A 21066-nucleotide genomic window follows, 5' to 3' on the forward strand; every position below is an offset into this window, starting at 1 on the left:
CACCCACTGCTACTGCTATTATTTTTAATACTATATTATTATCACATTCCTAGTATTGTCACTGCTACTTTTGCTGCTTTTATTGTCATTATCAATCTATCATATCACCTGCTGCTGTCACTATAAGTGTTAATCATCTTCCTTTTATTATTTCTGCTATTACTGCTGCTCTTATTATATGTATCATTTTTGTCATGAATTGAATGGACATTATATATATTACTTCTTAGTTGCTCTCCTTGAGATTACTTCCACTTTTTTTTAGCCTTGCCTAATAGAAAAGAAAAGGGGAGAGAGAGGGGACAACACACATCAAAGGGGCCAGGAGCCAGGAGCCAGGCAGCTGTGCTGAGGACTAGAAGACAGGGTCCTGCTCTTGCAGGTGCCCCAGTGTTCCATGATTATTTTGGGGGATTTATTTTTAGTTTGTAAAGCCTTGTAAAGCCTTCTCTACCAAGTTAAATCTAGAAAGCCTCTGCAGTAAAGGAGGCATAGCACACCCACTGCTACTCAATACATTAATGAATAGATCGATCAATGCAGAGAACACCACCACATTATGTTGGCTTTCAAAAGGTTTGGGACAACTGTCAGATTAGTAAGAATGAACAGTTATTGCAATGACTACTTTTTTTTACGTTTTTACCGATGTAAAAATGCGGTCAGCTACTAAGGCCATAGATGTCGGGGGCACGAAGAAAAAAGTTGAGCACAGCCTTCCCAGGGCCCAAGGCTGTGGTAGCGTTGGAAGGCTGACATGTCAAGTCATCATGTAGATAAATTCCTCCTTTTGTGGAAGGTTGACAGTATCTCTCCTCAAGAATTCAATATGTTTTAGTGACTCCTTAACTCTTGCTTACATTCTAGTTTCTTCTAGTTTCAGTTACTTCAGGGTGCTTCATTGAATGCATTCCAACCAGTCTTACTATCAAATATTTCTCAACATATTCCACCAACTCAAGTCCTGTGTTACATCTCAGCCAACACTATGTCCAAACTGGAAATATGTCAAAGTGAAGAAAGACAGCAGTAAAGTCACTTTTAAAATGAAGGATTGTAAGGTCACTCACCGAGGCAGAGGTTGAAAATGGTCATATGGCATCACCTCTTTAAATCCATCACTAGAGGAGACAAATATCACAAAACCTTGTAAGTCAATGAGACTATATGTCATGAGGTCATAGGAATCTTGGGAAAGCATAGATGATAAATCTTCGCCGACACAGTGCTTATTAATAGCAGTTTGGCCTTCAAAGATAGCAAGAGAAAATGCTTTTTACTGCTGATTTAGCATTTCTGCTCTTTAACCTAGATATCTATCTTATCATTGGCAACTTTTTTGCTAGATTTAGGAACTTTTGGCGGTAGTACTGCAAGCTGCTTTCATTGGAAAAGAGTTTGCAACATTTGGCTGGGATTTGGTTGGATAATATTTTAAATACCTTCCCTATCTACCCAAGCTTTAAGGACAATGTGGGCGGCTGTGGCGTAGTGGAGAGCAAGGTAGTTCTCCAATCAGAGGGTCGGTGGTTCGATACCCGGCTTCGGCAGTCGATGTGTCCTTGGGCAAGACACTTAACCCCAAGTTGCTCCTGAAGGCTTGCCATCGGTGTGGACTGGATGTTGCATGGTAACATGGTGGCATCTTGCATGGTAGCCTGTCATCAGTGTGAATGGGTGAATGATATGTAATATACTACTGATTGTAAGTCACTTTGGATAAAAGCGTCTGCTAAATGACTGTAATGTAATGTAATCAGCGTCTCGCGTCTATGCATTTTTATGCTCTTTGCATGTTATTTTAACCCCTGTTCTCATTCCAAACTCGTCCAGATGGACACACAGTCGTGGTTTTAAGTGGTTCATGCTGTGAGTTCAAACAATACTACTTGGTTAGGTTTAGAAAAATATCATCTTTGGACTAAAATTAAAACGTTTCTTATTTAAATTAAGTTACGTAATAACTGCTGTCATTCAGTTTCACAACAGACAAACACCGATCATCTGGTTGAAAGTCATGTGGCTGTTTGAGCCATCCATATACCCAAACCACCTCCCCACGCAGACTTTCTCGCTGTTTATACAAGACCACCTAACTTTCCGAAGCACTTGCTCAGAGCTTCTATTGCAGCGCCGTGAAATGACATGCAAAAGGGAAAAATGTGTAGTGATAACAACCACATTTTTTAAGAAATCAGTACGTTATTCATTTGCCAATTGTTGATACCAGGCTGAAATGTAATTATTTGTGACGCTTACAATGTCAAATTCAACCTGTATTGATCCCTACCTCTCCAGACAGGGGTCCATATTGCACTCCTTGAGTTTTGGTGTGGGTTTGGTGTTTTCAGGATAGCTGTTACAATGATGCTCGGGCAGAGTCTGGTTGGATCGGATGTCTGTGCACTCTGCAGAGTTCAGCTGATAGCCTGGGGGAGTAAAGCGGACACAGACTATTTAAGTGTACATTACTGTAAAAAGCGAAACAATGCTATATCACTTTTCAAACACTAAGACAGCTGTTAACATTACTGTCGACTGACAGTTGTCACCTCACCTCCTCCACAGGTAACCGAGCAGGGGAAGAAGTCAGTCTCTCTCCACTGGTACCTGATGGGCTGGTAGTAGAGAAACTGGACAACTGTGTCCTTAGAGCCTCCATACCTCATCTGCACAACATATAGGGAGAATGAATAGTTAAGAACACTGTTATGAGAAGTAGTGTAGGGTAGAGGAGATTAGAGAACAGGGTAGGGGAGCAAAGTAGAGCTCAGTTAAGTAGAGAATCTCCACTAAGGAGAATCAAGGAGTTTAGTTGTATCATGTTTTCGAGAAGTTTTTAAATACAAATAAGCACATTTCACAAAATGTGAAGCATTTTCGTTTCAGTATAAAAGAGCAAATAAGAGTTTTGAAAGAATAGCATAATACAATTTATACTGTGAAGGTTATATTATGGCCTAGAAAAAAATCATATGCAATAATTGGTAATACTCTTTTGTCAAAGGCTGTTTGGTCCCTCACTTGTAACAATTATTCCACACACATTTGTTTCTGAAGCTTAGATATCAATGAATGGAAATCAAAATATTTCAAATCCCTATTACGAGAGTGTGTGAGCTAAATGCCTTCACCACTTTATGCTATTAAAAAAAACTTTCGACAGGTTTCATCATTCTGTCAACCACTCTCGACAGAGTTTACAACCATGTTCCTATTCAACACAATGAAGATTGAGTTTACTGTCATCAGCTTTTTGCTCCACTGTGAATGCAAAAATACACCAAGCATCTGCTTCATCAGTCCAAGGTTAGTCAGGGTATGATATGCTCCAGTCACAATATAGGCAACACTTATGTCTGCCTGTCATCCAGCACATAACACTCCATTATAAGAGTTCAATGTACAAACACCTGTAGCAAAGTAATGTGCAACAATATAAGCAAACAATAACACAAAGTTAATAAATATGAATAAATAAATCAAAGAAGATCCTAAGCTTCTTTATACATAGGGACAGTGATAGTGTCAATTTTCATTAATAGTTCAGCACCAATTTTATTCGTTGAATATCACTACCCCAACACTAGTCAGACTTATTGTATTATCAATGATTAGACTGTATCACGCTTGAATTACAATCTACATTCTTCAGCTTTGTAAACTGTCCTCACTCCCACGTTGAAAACACAAGTAGCCCAAGCTTAAACTTGTTGATCATCATACAGGTACATACATGAAAGTTCTTTGCATTTCACTCATCCTAAGCTTTTAAGGAGCTGCCGTGATGCACTTAGGGAGCATCTTGGGATCGTACCCCATGGTTAAAGGACGACCTGCTCCACCCACAGCCACCCTGGACCAGCCGACCAATCCCAGCTGGAACTTTGCCGTCTTCATCTGACTTGCAGTTCCAATTTTAGGTGGGTTTGCTGGCTATGTAGGCTCCATAGCCACATAATATCCCCTTAAACACCACTATAAATCCTCCTTTAGACTGTGATCCTGCTATTTAATGCAAAATAATATTTAATCAAGGCCCACTAATTAACTTTTTTAAAACCTTTCAACTGCATCCTACAGTCTTCATCAGCAGATGGAGTTTAATAGAAAACTATTATTTTTTAAGAACAAAGGAAAGATGAAGCCAAAATGCCTACATTAATTTAGGGGATATCAAAGATAAAAAAAGACAATCAGACCACTTTGAACCACAGTGGGCTCTTCTTCAGAGCGTAGCTGGAAAGAAGAGTCAACCTGAGTGGAATGTTGTGATTCCTTATGTAGGCAATGAACGGCCAAGAGGCTTAATTACACCAGCATACACAAAATAAATGTGATACAAATAGGCGAAGAAGAAAGTTAAAAGTCACAGTATTGAATATAGCCATAACAATAGAATAATTTCAATAACATCAACTACGCCTGTTCACAAAAAAAGGTCTGAAATCTATTTCCTCATTAAGACCTTGATAAACGTTAGCATCATATTTAAAAATCTCTCTAAAGTCATTTGTCAAGGCGATTGGCACCTGTGATGGACTGCTCCACTGTCATTCCTTTCATACAGTTATGGAAATAGAGTGTAATAGGGTGGTTGATACATTGGTGGTTTTATGGCATATCTTGTATACCACTTCACATGCCCCAGTGAAGTGGTATACAAGATATGGGAGTTTACAATTAATAAAGTGTTTCATTTTATGTATCTCCCTTGTCCTGAGATCTATAAATTCCTTCAGTGTTTAAAAGGCTGAACAGTGAGTACAGGTAGTTTGCATGAATTTGAAATTCTATACTTATATCCGTACTAATATCATTACTATTTCCAAAGTCAAAACTGACCTTTCAAGCCCATCCAGATGAACAAATCTGAAATACAACTAGAAGCCAAGTTCTGATCTCTGTCGAAAATGATTTGCAAAATGATAAAATAAACTAATAAAATGCACATATAATCAGTGTAAAGATGCCCAAATAAAGGTAAGTTGTTTTTTCCTCCAAGTTCTGATTAGAAGCCTTGCTGTAGCATTCATGTAGCAACTATCTGAAGGCAGTGAAGTTAAAAAAGTTAATGTGACTGGGCAACAAGTGATGGGAGAATCAAATTAAGACATAGTCACATTGAACCTTCTGGCTGATGTTTCGTCACACACTGAAATCTGTCATTTTTCACTTAGTTGTTCATTAGGTGAAATAATTGCACCTCCTTATTTCAAAGGAGAAGGAGCTGCCTTATGCAGTAAAATCCTTTCCTCCTTTTCTTTTGATGATGTAATTGACATGCAATTTTCATTCATCACAACTTTGCCTTGTGGACCAAACTTCTCAATGTGTCTTCTATACACTGACCTTTCAAACACAGAATGAAATGTGTCATATATGTCACCAAATAAGTGCAATTCCATACCGAAACTCATACTAATGAGTCAAATAAGCTATAATAGTAAACACCTAACAGCACCAAAACATTAATCTGCCCTCCATCACACATGACCAGAAACTGCTGTAACAACATCTCCCCATCTACCCATCAGTAAAACCATTACTAAAACCATGGTGGCAGCTGTGACATCATTTTCAATGGTTAATCATGTGAAAAGACAAGTTATGTTTGAATAGCATCCAGAAGGAACATCTTTAAATGTTTATCTTGTATCTACTTTAAAGGATGTTAAATGTGAAGCTGTAGCTGAGTGGTTACTGGGAGTCAATGCTCTAGTTCACACATAAACTTGACAAACCCTGCTCATCAACATCAGATAAACTATAGGAAATGAAGGATTGCCATCACACTGCTAATAGCGCGTATATTAAATCAAATCAGTAGTATCAACCCAAATACTAACTTGCTGACAATATATAATATATAATCCACGTTTGGTTTCATAGGTAAACTTGTCTGATGGGAATAAGATTCAGTATCCGCACTTGGAGCATTTGGCTGCCATCTAAATTCTGCGTGTAACTACGTAATGACATTGTTTCTATGTTAAAGGATAAGATTGATCGACAAAACCAACAACCTGATAGTCTGTGTCTAACTATTTTTCAGCTCTCTCGCTCAGCCCAAAGTCCAAGACACAAAAAGGTCATGAATATAGTTTCATTTCAAAAGATCATTCAACATTTTTGTTGTTGTTCGATTTCTTTCTGAGACTGAGATGAGGAAATGTAAGAAGGTATTCATTTATTTAGTTTTACAGGCAGTTATGAGATTTAAGATACCTTTACAGGCCCAATGGTACCAAACCTGGCAACCTCACTGTGACCAGAAGTCCCTAAGAATCTGCACACAGTCACTGCAACCAACTTTTTATTTACCAAGACAGAGTTTAGTAGAAAGCTATGTGCATATGTCCCAAAATATAGAACTATCTCTTTGTAAAACTCTGTTATTCTGTTAAAAACATACTGTTACTCAAACAGGTGTATATAGTGCCTTTGTTGGGGATATTTTCAGCTGCAGATTAGGGTCTTTGGCGAGTATTTCTGCAACACGTCTGGGTGCCTCATTAGCTTCATTTTTCAACATGCAAGTAGTCAGATAAGACTTCAAAACGTAGTTAATGTTGCGAACTCAAACACAACCACTTGGTGGTATGCTACATATGTTTCGTACATTGAAATAAGTCCTGTGTTTGTTTGATCCATCCACCACGACACAGATTTTGTCACTATTTATACCAGGGCACCTGACTTGCCTTTTTTTATTCCAGTCTTAGTATGTGGAATGAGTGTGTTGAAGGTTGTAATGAAGGAACATGTCAGCCAGTGCAACTATAGAGCTCTGTTTCACAAAGGAATACAATATATACGGGTTTGGATACACATACAATACTTGTTAGCAGGATACATGTTTCATTTGTTTGGAGCTGCACAGGCTTTGTTGACAAGAAAAAAAAACATAGAAATTCGCCAGACTTATTCTTCAAAAATGTAGAATGACGTTAGAATGTGGTTGAAATTATGAAGTCATTGTAGAATGCCTTCATCTTCCCAAGACATCTGACTGTGAAGAGGCCCTGTTGAGCTGGTGTGCTTGTGTTCATTAAAACTGTAACATGAAAGGGGTTGTGAAACAATACAGTCATTACAAATAGGAAGATTTAGTTCTATTTAGAGTTTAAAGACCAGTGATGCCAGTAGTGCCGCTGGCGTTATTTTAAAAAAAAAAAATCACTGTATTGCCAGATATTATGCAAGAGACTGATTTATTTATGTTTAATCTGTAATAAAATATGTACACTAGAAGCCAAAAGTCCTAAGGCTGTTTTGCAATAAACCTGGGCCTGTTTTCTTTGTTTCACCTTGATGATGAAATCAGCATTGAGGGGGCCGTGCGTCCTGAGTGTCTGCCTGTCCGTCCCTCTCTGGAAGTCCACGGAGGTGTTTCCTATCACATAGGAGCCTGTAGACACCAGACTGGCCTCCTCCACTCTCCCCTTAAGAGAGATGGCTTCGATAACTGAGGGAGACAGAGCAAGATGGATGTTTAGTCCTCTACAATAACTTTCAATGTTGACCTTATGTTTTAACTCAAGATTCACACACAAATAAGTGCATAAATCATGATGAGCAGACTGGGTGAGAAATGTGGTGGATTCGCCCGAGAAAGAAAAAATGAAAAGGAAACTCTTATCTAATACAGAAATAAAGAAAAACTTCTAACTTCAGATCTGGTGTCCAGCAGGATTTAAACTTCTATTACATTAAATACAGAAAACTGTGTTTGTTGGGGAGTGATAGCATCAGTCAAGGCAGGGCAAAGCAGATAATACACTTCTGCAAGAGCAAAAAAAATCAATGATCAAAACAAGAATGTGCCCAGGAAAAAAAAGAGAAAAGAGTAGGTTGGCAAAATTCATATAAAATACCTAAAAAAAAGTTGGTTATAGTTATGAGAGGACAGTATTGGCAACTGCTACAGTCTCATGTGTAGTCCAGGAAAGCACATAAGACCCAGACCAACAGGTTGTAATGTAATGGGGGATCTTAGAATGTTCCAGAGGCCAGATGGGATATATAATCCCTCCACTTTCTCTAGGTCCGCCCCGGGTTCTCCCAGTTGGATGCACCCACACGATGTATCCTCATACAACAGTTTGTATGATATCTTACATAAAAGTAATTCCTAATTTTTCTTAAATTTTCCTGTGAAGTCCAGCAACATGTTTCAATTTGCCCTTGTGTCATGCATACAGTCTTTTAAAAATAGGTTCCGTCTATAGGACCTATAGGTTTAGGCCAAAAGATGATTTAGTTACGGTTTGGAAAAAGATCGGGTTTGGGTAAAAATGACTAGTGAGGCGCTGTTACTTAAGTACTGAAGTTACAAGACAACTAAATCAACATTGACTTCCCTTTTCACATGGGGCACAAACAGTAGTTTCCAGGCCCGAAGAACCTTTTTTTTTTTTTTAACTTAACTGTTGTGACTCACCTATTATATCAGGTCCTTTGGCATTGAGTCTGAGAAGGCGGCTTCCTGATGTCATCTCCAGCACTGTCTTCATAGCTGCAGGCAGACACAAAGTTTGAAAGGTTTCATTTTAACATACAATACATTACAATAATTACAGAGGTTGTGCAGCCTGCACTGCGTGGGGAATTAAACATCTATAGGCAGAATTTGGGAGCAAACATATTAGAGCATTATCCACCTTCATCATCAAACACCAAGAAAGGGAATCTTGGAAGAATGGTGCTCAATCACTCCAGTCGAGTACACTGAACTTTTTGGATGTAGCCTTATGATAGCCTTAGAACTGCGTTCAGGCTAAGCACTGAGTGTAGGTCAAACATGTTTTTGCAGCCTTTAGAGCAAAATGCTCAATCATCTTTCTCTTATCCTGGGCTAGGTCGCAGTGGCAGGGCTTAGGAGGGTATTCCAGAAATCCCTCTTTTACAGCAACGCTTTCCAGCTCTTCCTGAGGAACCCAGAGGCAACCCCAGGCTACATGTGAGATGAGATATGGAGTTCTTACAGTTTGTTCTGGGTCTACCCTACGGCCTCCTACCATTAGAACTTGCCCGGAAAAACCCATAAAGGGAGGGACCAAGAGGGATCCTGATCAGATGCCTGAACCACATAAGCTGGCCCCTTTCAACACAAATTGATCACAGTTGCCCTCTGGGTCACCAGGGGTCAGGGTTTGTTGTCTAACCTTTATATCTTCACTGAAATTTCACTGAGTGTTAACATTTCTCTCCTCTTTTGACCACATTAATCAATTTAGGCACACTTTAACAAGCTATTCATACTATATCCGCTGTCTTTGATCCAGCCCCTCTGCCAACTGGGGAAGAAGGTAAGCAGCCTTGTGTTGAATTACCTGTCAGTTAGTAGTAACTTAAATTTTAGTTATGATGTGATTACAAACGGTATTATATTTATTGATATATTATTATTTTCTAGTTGGTTAATATATTTAGTAGCTGATTTTATGACGGTGTTTGTTCTATAATGTTATTGATTATAATGGTTGTTAATACTAATTGTTTAGTTGAAGTAATTAATGTTAGATAAACTCTTATTTAATCATTTTACTAATCAAAATTCATTGAAACTGTAAAAGATGGGCTTTAGCACACTATTATTGAGAGTCAGTCTAGCGGCAACTAGTGAATTCCACGGTGTGCAGAATGTTGCTTGCATAGAAAGTGGTGGTCACATTGAACATAAAGTTTGCGGTGGAGACGGCTTTGCTAGATGTATGTCACCAAAAAAGGAAAAGGTTTTCCACTTGCTTAATGTTGTTTTCACTCGCAACTATCCCAACAGGCTTCAGAATTGTAGGAGAAATCACAAGATGCCATAGCTGACCATTTACAGTTCCTGCTACCCCCAAGTTGTCCCAATGTCTGTCTGAGTCATTTTTATTTCAGTCCACCAGCTTCATCAGAATGAGCATAGGAGCCGTCAGAGCTACTGTGCACAGTGCCAGCACTCAAGACGTAATGACCACTGCCAATTTACTTTATTCCTCGTGACCTTGCTGGTATAAGTCATCTATTGCTAAAGCACCGCCATCTGGTGGTCAGGAAGAATAAAATATAACGAGAGTTACGAATGTAACTACGGCTCTATGGATTCTGAATGACCGCCAGAGTTAGTGTCGGTACAGATCTACTGTTGTACTGGGATGGCGCCCTACATTATTGCATTGTCACAGGAGACTTTTGTTGGTATAATGACCTGCGCATATGCGGGATGGAGATAGCTCGTGCTGAAGCATCGTCATCTGGCGGTCATCCAGAATTCACAACCATATTTACAATTCTAGCTCTTGATTTATTGTTGTGTATGTTTATCTAGTGATATTCAAACAAACACAGGACATCTAGGAGACCACTGTCATGTGCAGTGTGAAACCAATTCAACACTGACTTTGTTACCTTAGTTTTGTCATTTCAGTTACTGTAACAACCGTACTTTTTCACATAACAAATTATTTATAATTAATTTTAACCCCAATTAAAGTAGTAGTAGTTTTGTCGCGTAAGTAAACCTAAAAGCTAAGCAAAGCTAGTTGGAAGTTTATTTTGAAAAGACATTATTCATGTTACATGCGTAAACTGACACCCTGTCCCTGACACATCCAAAAGTTTTGCTGGAGGGTTACTTAGGCCGTTACAGTTTGTTTAAAGCAAAGGGCCCTTGACCAAGCGGTGGTATTTGACAAGTTAGGAGTGAGCAGTTGAGCAGACAAATATCAAGCTCTGTTTCCTCCCATAGAGCCTGACTGCGAGGAAGGCTAGGCAGAGATACAATACATGTGTTGTCTACAGTTATGAAACCAGCAGAGATTTACTAGGTCTGAGCTGAAGGTGTATTCTCTAAAATGACATAGAAGGCTAGTAGGATGAGCTATTTACGGAGGGCCGGAAGCTGATGGACTTAGAGACAATTGGAGGAGGGAAAGGGCTGAAAGTGTATTTCAGAAGTCCACTTTGTTAAGTATTAAGGATTAACATGGTGAACATGAGGCTTAGAAGTGGAACCAGAGTGAATTAAGATATGTATGTAAATTGGACACAGATGGGGATTGCATGACTTACGTTGTTCTGGAGTAAGGCGGGGTAGGGCCTGTCCTCGTACCAGCCGGCATGTGGAGCCATCCCCACTACAGATGCCACAGTTATCCTCCCTGGCACCACTGGCCAGCTGTCGATCACAGCCCACCTCCTGCACACACATTACAAATAAACACTCAGTGGGAGATATGAAGCTGATCAACGCATTGAGACGGGAAGACAAGAGAGCTGGATATACATTATTGTAAGAAAGGCTTGATTGCACAGAATGCACAGTCAGGCCTCACAGCAATAACTAATTCAATGATTAATTGAATATCAGTCGATTGACAGAAAACAGCTTATTGAATTATAAATAAATAATTTCAAATTATTTATCAATAGGAAATTATTATTTCCAGCCTCTCCAATGTTTGGATATGCAGCACTTATCCTCTCTGATATCATTGTAAACCAAATCGTTATTGGGATATTAGCCACATAAGCTGCATATCTCAAGTGAAATGTAATGTCAGTCAGTCAATTGGTCAATCAGCCCGTACACCACAGTGAAATGTCACCACAACTTTTAGATGGATTGCCCAAAAATTTGGAACACATATTTATGTTTTTTATCAGGATACACGGTAAGTTCTTTGGTGATCCCTTTCCATTTTATCCAGTTTAATCATTGGGTAAAAATCAAATATTGTGCAGTAGTTTATGATTAAATACATGCACACCTAATGCACCTATGAGCCTTAGCTGCACTTTTTGTTTGGCGCTAATTAGCTAAGACGATAACATAAACTAAGATTATAAACCTTGTAAAGGAAAGCTGAGAGCTGAGATTGGGTTCACCTATCCAGGGTGATATTACTGATTGTTGCAATCATTTTGGTGGCAATCATTTTGAAAGCAATCATTCTGTTGCTGTAAACATATACAAATAGAGGTGACACTTCACGCTTCAGACGAATGCGTAATAGTTCAGCCCTCTCCTCAGCGCTCCGGGGTGCAATCCATGCAATGCGCATTTTCTGACATTTCATAGACTAAATGATAAAGCAACTAATGGAATAAAACAATCCACAATCATTAAAACTGAATATAACCAGTTGTAGCAGCCAAAATAGGCACAAAATGTGGACACTATATATTGTATGAACATGAGTTTGTCTGCATGTACTATGCAGAGGACTGCTGACATATTCAAGCGTTTGTCTTCCCTTAAATCTTTGATTTGAATTTGAAAATTTGTAGGGGGCGCTATCGAGGCAATTTCAAACGCCAAAGCACGAATCTGATATGAAATATTTATTTACATGACCTATTACACATGTAAGAAGATAATCACGCTAATCATGTGAGTCAATAGTCAATCAGTAGTCACGTGGGTCACTCTTCATTTAAATGAATGTCAACCATGTTCTTTTCTTTTGACTAACTAAGTAGTTTTGTTGTCTGAACCTAACTTCATTTGAAGACAAAGATGTATTTTTGAAAAGACACTTGAGCGTATATTGACACACAGTCCCTGACATTTCCAAAACTGATGCTAGAGGGGTACCTAGAGCGTCATTATTTGAAGCTATCGGCCTAATAATGACACTTTATGAAACACAGACTAAAAAATGCATATGAAGAAGATTATGTGAACAGCAATAAAAGGAAGAATCAGTATCCTCCCCAGTTTTTTCAGTTCTCCTCACTAAAGGAGACTTTTCCAACCCCAAATATTATCACATAGTGTTATGTCAGTTTAATACTGCTTAGTATATACTATGACTTTTTAATGGTACAGATTTACTATGTGCGACTGAACAGCGAATTCTCTTCTATTACTGAGTTTTATTTAGTCTACCACTGCTCTTGTGCTCACACGTTCATACAGACACACAGCTTAATGTAGATATGCTGAAGCTTGTCATGAGAGTTGCTGTGACAGGCTCAGAAAACAAAGTGACACATACACACACTGACAGTGTTACACATCACTGTTCTCTTCCCCTTTACTCCCTGGAATTATATTTATTTTCTCTTCTTCTTGTCCACAGCTGGATTCCATGCTGTTGTGTGGTGTATTATTAATCCATATACATGCAGTAGAGGATTGGCCTCATTCCGTCAATGACAAACTTTCTGCTACAGTACCACAGCAACCCAGAGCCCCATCCTGAGCCTCTGCCTCCATCACCAGCCATGTGATGCCCTTTCATCCCCGTCATGCCCAGTGCCCTCTCTGCATGCCAATACGGTCAGCAGCTGCTGTTTGTGCACACATCCATCATCCATCTCCCATTACTGCCAACAAGTGCTTGTGTGTGTCTGGTGTGATTGTTGGTGTTTTCAGTTTAATGATGCTCCAGGAACATCCAGTTCATCCTGGAATTGTTATGTACTGGATTTTTCAACTCATAGTCAAGAGTGCTAGCCAAACAAAATTGAGGGGGTTAACTTTTATAGCCTGGAGGAAATATGCTCCAAAGGGGGAATTGTTATTTTCTCTACCAGGGTCCTTGCCAAAAATACCTTGTTTTTTTTTATCTTCCAAATCCCCTGATAGTGTGGTCCTGTCCATAATAATAATAATAATAAAAAAAGATATTTTCAGTGTCTGCTGTTTCAGCCTACCACCCACGCATAATTGATGTATCCCTACAGAGCTTCGTATGTTGCGGTTTAGACTGAAATCTGTTTTTTTTTAAGAAATGTATGATGCATGGCAAACATGTCCGTCATGTCCAGCTGTCCAGCCAACTGAGCAATCACAGACATGCCAAGACCTAGCTGTTTTCAATTCTCTTTATTTGGCAGAGTACAGTTATGAGCTGACAGGAAATGAAGGGAGACAAGTGGGAGGATGACATGCAACAAAGGTCACTTGTTGGACTCAAACCAGGGGCATTGCGATTTCATTGTCAGCTATTGTGTAAGACCCTCCCACCGAGAACTATTAGAGGTCAAACTATTAGAGGTCAAATATTGTGAAAATGACTATACACCATAAATATCAAGATTTTATTCACTAAACAGTCAATTATACATTGCATGATTTTGGTAGAGAGCTACCAGTTCAGTTCCCCAACACTGCTGAGGTTCCCTTGAGCAAGGCACCGAACCCCTAACTGCTTAGAGTGCTATGTGGCAGCCCCCTACACATCTCTCCACTAATGGGCAGCTAATAGGGCGGCTGTGGCGTAGTGGAGAGAGTAGTTCTCCAATCAGAGGGTCGGTGGTTCGATACCCGGCTTCGGCAGTCGATGTGTCCTTGGGCAAGACACTTAACCCCAAGTTGCTCCCGAAGGCTTGCCATCGGTGTGGACTGGATGTTGCATGAATGTTAGTTAGAGTCTGATGGTGGCACCTTGCATGGTAGCCTGTCATCAGCGTGTGAATGGGTGAATGATATGTAATATACTACTGACTGTAAGTCGCTTTGGATAAAAGCGTCTGCTAAATGACTGTAATGTAATGCATGTGTAGTATTTTGTCCCTATGGGTGTCCAATGAATAATAACAGATTGAATTTCCACAATAAGGGATTAATAAAATATACTTCTTCTTCCACAAGATTAAAATAATAGCAAAGCGTTTATTAGTAAAGATCTGAGAAAGCACTCCGCACTAAACCTAAGTACAAACTGTTTTAACTCACACAATCACTCAAACCTTTTGAATTTCCTTGCAGTGTTTTTGACTCTTCATGGTAGGAAAGCCTGGGGGAAATGACTAACAAATATGGCTCAGTTCCATTAAAGCTTCCCAGGAAGTAATTAGCAGTACGACATTGTGCAGATGGTGAAGGCCTTGGAACTGGCAAAACCAGATGAGATGTTGCCACTGTTAACTTGTGGATTGCATCTGTGCTTTCCAGTTATAAGATAAGATAAGATAAAATAATCCTTTATTAGTCCCGCAGCGGGGAAATTTGCAGGATTACAGCAGCATAGGGTAAAGTGCACACAAGAGACATAGTAAAAGAAAGACAAGATATGACATGTCAAAGTGTCTGCTGGGAAAAAGTTTGGTTGAAATGATTTTACGGTAAATGTTAGCTACTTTGGCCTGCCCTGTTATGATGACTGCTATGTTCAGACCATCTTAGTGCCAAAGTATGCGCAAATGAAATGCATGTTAGATTTATGAGTGAGCCCTCCCGCACAATTTTTGTAACCTTCTGAAATGGACAATCCAACATTTACCTTTCAAAAAAAATACTTTTTGAAAGGTAATTGTAGGAAAACGCTTTTGAAAAGAGCTGCAGAATCTGTTATCATTTTTAACGACTTATTGTGTCTTACCACTTCTCCGTAGCCAATTCCACACATGTACCTCGTTCTTTTAGGTTGACATGCTTGTAGCACACAAGTCACTTAATTCACAAGTCAAGTCACAATTGTATATCCATGAGCACAAATGAGATCTACGCACGCGTGTGTAGAGGTCCAGCACCTAAATGGACTGTTCTTGTAAAGCTCTTTTCTAGTCTTCCGACCACGCAAAGTACTTTAACACTACATCATCATCATTCACCCATTCTCACCCATTCATACACTGATGACAGGGGCTACCATGTAAGGTGCTACCTGTCCATCAAGATTCCTATTAACCATTCATACCAATTGATACACAATTGGGGTTAAGTTTCTTGCCCAAGGACCCATCGGCATGGACTAGCGGAGCCGGGGATCGAACCGCTAATCCTCTTAATTGACGGACGACCCTGCTTTACCACTGAGCCACAGTCATCCCTGCACGTGCAACTCCAACAGCCACGCATGCATTTTACTTTTGAGAGCACTTTCACATCACACAGAAAATCTCTATTCCTGCGAGCAAAATTGCAACCTGCCAGGAGAAACCCCTGCTCTGAGCATGAGGAGCGTCTCATGGCGTGCAACTGCTGTCACTGCTTTTCTTCTTGCAAACTATTCACCTGTTAGCTCGCAATTCTTTTTCCCGTTTTTGACAGTAAGTGGGCGGATCCAGTCACCATTGTATCACTACATTTAATTGGTTACAATCCTCGTTTTTGGTTTGTTTGGATGTCACTCCCGACTTAGTAGCTAGGGGGCGGTATGAAGGGGGTTTTAAATACGCCACTAAACACTATTCCGCTACATCTCAGAGGTAAATATTGTACTTTTTACTCCACTACATTTGTCTGACAGCTTTAGATTCTTTTCAGATGTGTTGATGAATCGTTCCTTTGTAGGTTGAGTAAATCCTCCTACTTCTTAAGCTAAATAAACTCTTTAAAAATCCTCTTGGATCATCTGGAAAATGCATCATCACAAAGCTGAAAACTGAAAGGGAGACAGAAACACTGTTCTCAGAAGACAGCGACAATACAAACTTCGGTGATCTTATATAATATGATGCATTAATGTAGATTAAACTAACCAAAAGTATATAAAGGAGCTAAAAATATGCAACATACACATCAATGCAGGAATAATATATATCCTGAATCATCAGATATAATAGTAAAACACTGACAGGGAACATTTTACTGCACAGGTACCTTTACTTTTAGTACTTTAAGTACATTTTGCTGATAATAACATACGTGGCTAAGGTATTGAATACAGGACTTTTACTTGCAGTGGATTGTTTTAAAAGTGTTGTATTTGTACTTTTACTGCAGTAAAGGATCTGAATACTTTTTCATCCACTAATTTTTGTCAGTGATTTAAGTTTGGGAACTCAATTGGCTTTCAGTTAATATTCAAACAGTGGTTCCTAACGCTGGCTCCAGATCCTCGACCGGGTACAAATTGTTGTTCATAGTAGAAAAACTACATTTAACAGTTAACTTCTGTAAATACAAATATTTATCATTCAAAAGACGATTAACATGCTTTGTATTTCATCAGCCTGTACACGTTAACTTAAGCTGTCAGAGAAAAGTAGTGAAATAAAAAGTACAATATTAACCTCTGATATAGTGGAGTAAAAAGTACAATATTAACCTCTGATATAGTGGAGTAAAAAGTACAATATTTACCTCTGAGATGTAGTGGAGTAAAAAGTACAATATTTGACTCTGAGATGTAGTTAAAAAGTACAATATTTACCTCTGATATAGTGGAGTAAAAAGTACAATATTTGACTCTGAGAGTGGAAAAAGTACAATATTTGACTCTGAGATGTGGAGTGGAGTACAATATTTGACTCTGAGATGTGGTGGAGTAAAAAGTACAATATTTGACTCTGAGATGTGGTGGAGTAAAAAGTACAATATTTGACTCTGAGATGTGGTGGAGTAAAAAGTACAATATTAACCTCTGATGTAGTGGAGAGTAGCGGATTGCAAACCACATTTACACCTTTAATAGCTACTGTGTTGGGAGTGATATCTGGCCCATCCAAAGAGGAGGATTGTAACTCTCAACTTAAATCTAGTGATACAATGATGACTGGGTCTGCCCACTTACTGTCAAGAAGAGAAAAACGTGAGCATGACAGCAGGAGAAAGTTTTGCGATCTGAAGATCAGTGATGAAGTCATGCACCATGAGACACTCCTCGCGCTTGAAGCATGGTTTTCTCCTGCAGGCTGATGTGTTCACTTGAGCATACACAGGAGATATTCTGAGCAGAGTGATGTGAAAGCGCTCGCAGAGGTAAAATGCAAAGCACAGCTGTTTGAGTTGGACTTGCTGGCCCTCTACACATGCATGCGTGGATCTCATTTGTGCCTGCGGATATTGACATTGATTTGCACTTATATTAACGTCAAAGCTGCAGCTGCGTGAAGGTAAATATGCAGCAAGAGAGATAACATTTACATCATATTTGCCTCATCAGGAACACCGGAATAAATGTATCGAAGAAGCAACTGTTTGCAAACACATAGGCTACATTGTGCAGCAGGTGAGAAACCGGAAAACATTATTTATCAGTCATATCACTATTACCTCTTGAGAACCAGGTGCCAAATATGGTGCAAAGATTGTGCCTCTCTGATAACTCTTTCTTTGTTGTTATGTCTCAATGAAGAATAACTATCATTTACATAACAGAAATCTGTTATGTGAATGATAAAAAGTGTTGTCCCTGAAACTGATAGATGGCAACGTATTCCATGAGTGAAAAAAAGCTCATGATCATGATCTATTTGGAGTGTGGCCTTTCACAATAGGTATAAATACTTTATCCTTCAGAATCTAATGACTACTTGTGCGACCTTGTGCTTTTGCTCAGTGTACAGTACTGTAAAAGTTGGGAAGGTTTACATTCCATGGGTGGATCTCCTGCTGTGTACAGAACTCCCTGCTGTGTCTGGGAGCATATTTCAGGAAACAAAATCCCTTTACTACGTTGTGTGCAGTGTTAGCTGTTAGTCAGACGCAATGGAAAAGAGTAGAACCGAAAAACTCATCGAGATTAGTGATTCATGTTATTTTATCATTAGTTTGTGTGATATGAAATTATTTCGATTTTTTTTAGGTGTTAAATTATATATTTTATCATAGCTGAGAAGAGAAGATAATAATTACAGTAGTAAACTATTAATAAACAGTTTATTGTTGAAAGAGGTTTATATACTAGATTAAGGATTTGTTAGTGATTATCAAATGATTTGTAAACATCTATAAACATCACATAGAAAATGGGACAGAAACCAATATATACAGTAGCAGTCAAAAGTTTGGACACACCTTCTCATTCAATGGTTTTTCTTTATTTTTATTTTTATTCTTTTCTACATTGTAGATTAATATTGAAGACATCCAAACTATGAAGGAACACACATGGAATTATGTGGTAAACAAACAAATGCTCAACAAACCAGAATATGTTTTATATTTTAGATTCTTCAAAGTAGTTGAATGAGAAGGTGTGTCCAAACTTTTGACTGGTACTGTATTTAATATATAAAAAGTTTTGATTGTAATAGTGACAAAAAATTACTAATCATTTCATTGTTTGTTAACCGTCAACTTACCATTAATTAATGGTGGTTATTATGAATTGTTACCGGTAGATGTGTAACTATCTACAATAATAAATCAGTTTGCTACTCATCATTTCACATATATTGTAGGTGTTACTTCATACCAAGAACACTGTTGTGTAAGCTGTTTCTGAGGAGGAGTAACAACTCCATTTGGACATCACTTTTTGATCCTTCAAGGTGCACCTTTCTAATTATTCCAAAGGAATATTTGAAATGATTCCACTTTTGGCACCCCATGGCCTTTTCTGGAAGCACAGTTATAATAATAACAATGACTTATGCTGTTCACCATTCAGAATAAGACTATGAAATGGGAAACTCTCCATTGGTATTGTATTTTCTAGTTTGCAAATCCAAGAAAGAAATCTGGCTCTAAGCTACCGAGCTCGGGTGTATTTGTGAGGATTAAAAGCATGTAATACTGATTAGCATCACTACACAGATAAAGAGTGAAGCAAGGAAACAGACAGTAAGAAGCACATCACTGGTGTGTTTTAGTATATAATATCAGTGAGTATACCCAGATTTTTGGAAATACAAGTGTTTGCCTCAAAATATACAGTAAGACAACAATGTATCTATTACCTGTACCATTTAGCTTTGCTTCCACCCTGAAGCCCTTTTTGCTTTCTCGCCTCGCAGGTTTCCATGAATCGTTGTGGTACCTGGACCGTGGTCGTGCCTCCTGCTGTGACCCAGCTGACACCCACTGCTATTTCGATTATTATTATTATTAGTCACATTACTATTACTATTCCCTATATCATTATTTTAATTCTACTATATTTATTGCTGCTTTTATAAGTATTTTTAATTTTTCCTTCGTTACTCTGCTTACTACTCTTATTTTATGAATCATTTATGTCATATACATTGAATGTGTTGTAACTCTGTTATGCTGTTCATTCTGTACACATGACATCTATTGCATTCTGTCCATCCTGGGAGAAGGATCCCTCCTCTGTCGCTCTCCCATAGGTTTCTTCCTTTTTTCTCCCTGTTAAAGGTTTTTTTAGGGGAGTTTTTCCTGTGCCGATGTGAGGGAAGGACAGAGGATGTCGCATGTGTACAGATTGTAAAGCCCTCTGAGGCAAATTTGTAATTTTGGGCTATACAAATTGAATTGAATTGAATTGAATAGAATTGTTTTTCTGCCCAGAATATGTTCCCCCTAGTTTAGACTGAAAGTAGTGGAAAAAATGATCCAAGACTGAAGATGATTCATTTTAACTGATGCATCTTGTTAGCTAACAAACTATTCACAAGTCCATCTAAAAGTCACCAGTGTTTTGTGTTTTGTTCAGAGGATTGTGCTCAATGTGTGGGTGTCTGTCATGAAACAGATGTAACACCAGCTGCTCCTAAAGCCACAATGTCTCACTTTGTATTTTTTTTTAAATGTAATTGAAGACAGAAGCTTTTAAAAAACAGATACTTACTTATCATACAGCATCCGTGTTTGCAACACATTCTCCAACCCATCTTTTCAAATACAAAAGCTTCAAACTATGATGTGCTAGGCACCCCTCAAGTCTCAGTTTTGGAAATATAAGGGATGGCATGTCAGTTTCTGCTCGTTACATGCATTGTGTCTTTCAAAAAAATTGACTTTGATGTTCACAGGAAACATACAGTTTCTGCTCATCACACGTAGGTTTACTTAGTCTTAGGTTTACTTTGTTTTAGCTTCACTTCTGTCTTCTCTCATTATGTGTTCAAAATGGCAACAAAAAACAATTGCCCTTTTGTTGCAGGCATACATTGTCCTAATCCTGTCTTGAACATCATGGTCTTTTCACTAGCTTAGTTTTAATGTCTCATGATGGACCAAATTATATTACAGTGAAAGATACTACAGACATGAAATCATGCATGCACTGCACACACACATATACACACATACAGGTGTATTACACAAACAACACAGTTGCATTACACATCATTGTGTTAATGTTATATGACTGGGGTTAGGGGTTTGGCATTGTGGCCATAGAACTACAGATCAGGATCCAAACACTGATATGTAATGTTAATACTAGGACACTACATGTAAACACTGAATACTTTTACTCATATAAACCTGGG

General features: G+C 38.6%; 1 protein-coding gene across 1 annotated transcript in view; it reads right to left on the reverse strand.

Annotated features, from left to right (window-relative positions):
• The window catches only part of LOC129098895 (ADAMTS-like protein 3), a 171998-nt gene that overhangs the window by 39942 nt on the left and 110990 nt on the right, over positions 1–21066 (reverse strand). Inside the window, 6 exon segments of the mRNA XM_054608027.1 lie at positions 1071–1121; positions 2291–2429; positions 2558–2669; positions 7311–7468; positions 8444–8518; positions 11062–11188. Of these exon segments, the coding sequence (XP_054464002.1) occupies positions 1071–1121; positions 2291–2429; positions 2558–2669; positions 7311–7468; positions 8444–8518; positions 11062–11188 (662 nt within the window).

Source organism: Anoplopoma fimbria, chromosome 2, assembly GCF_027596085.1.
Source record: "Anoplopoma fimbria isolate UVic2021 breed Golden Eagle Sablefish chromosome 2, Afim_UVic_2022, whole genome shotgun sequence".
NCBI classification, from domain to species: domain Eukaryota; kingdom Metazoa; phylum Chordata; class Actinopteri; order Perciformes; family Anoplopomatidae; genus Anoplopoma; species Anoplopoma fimbria.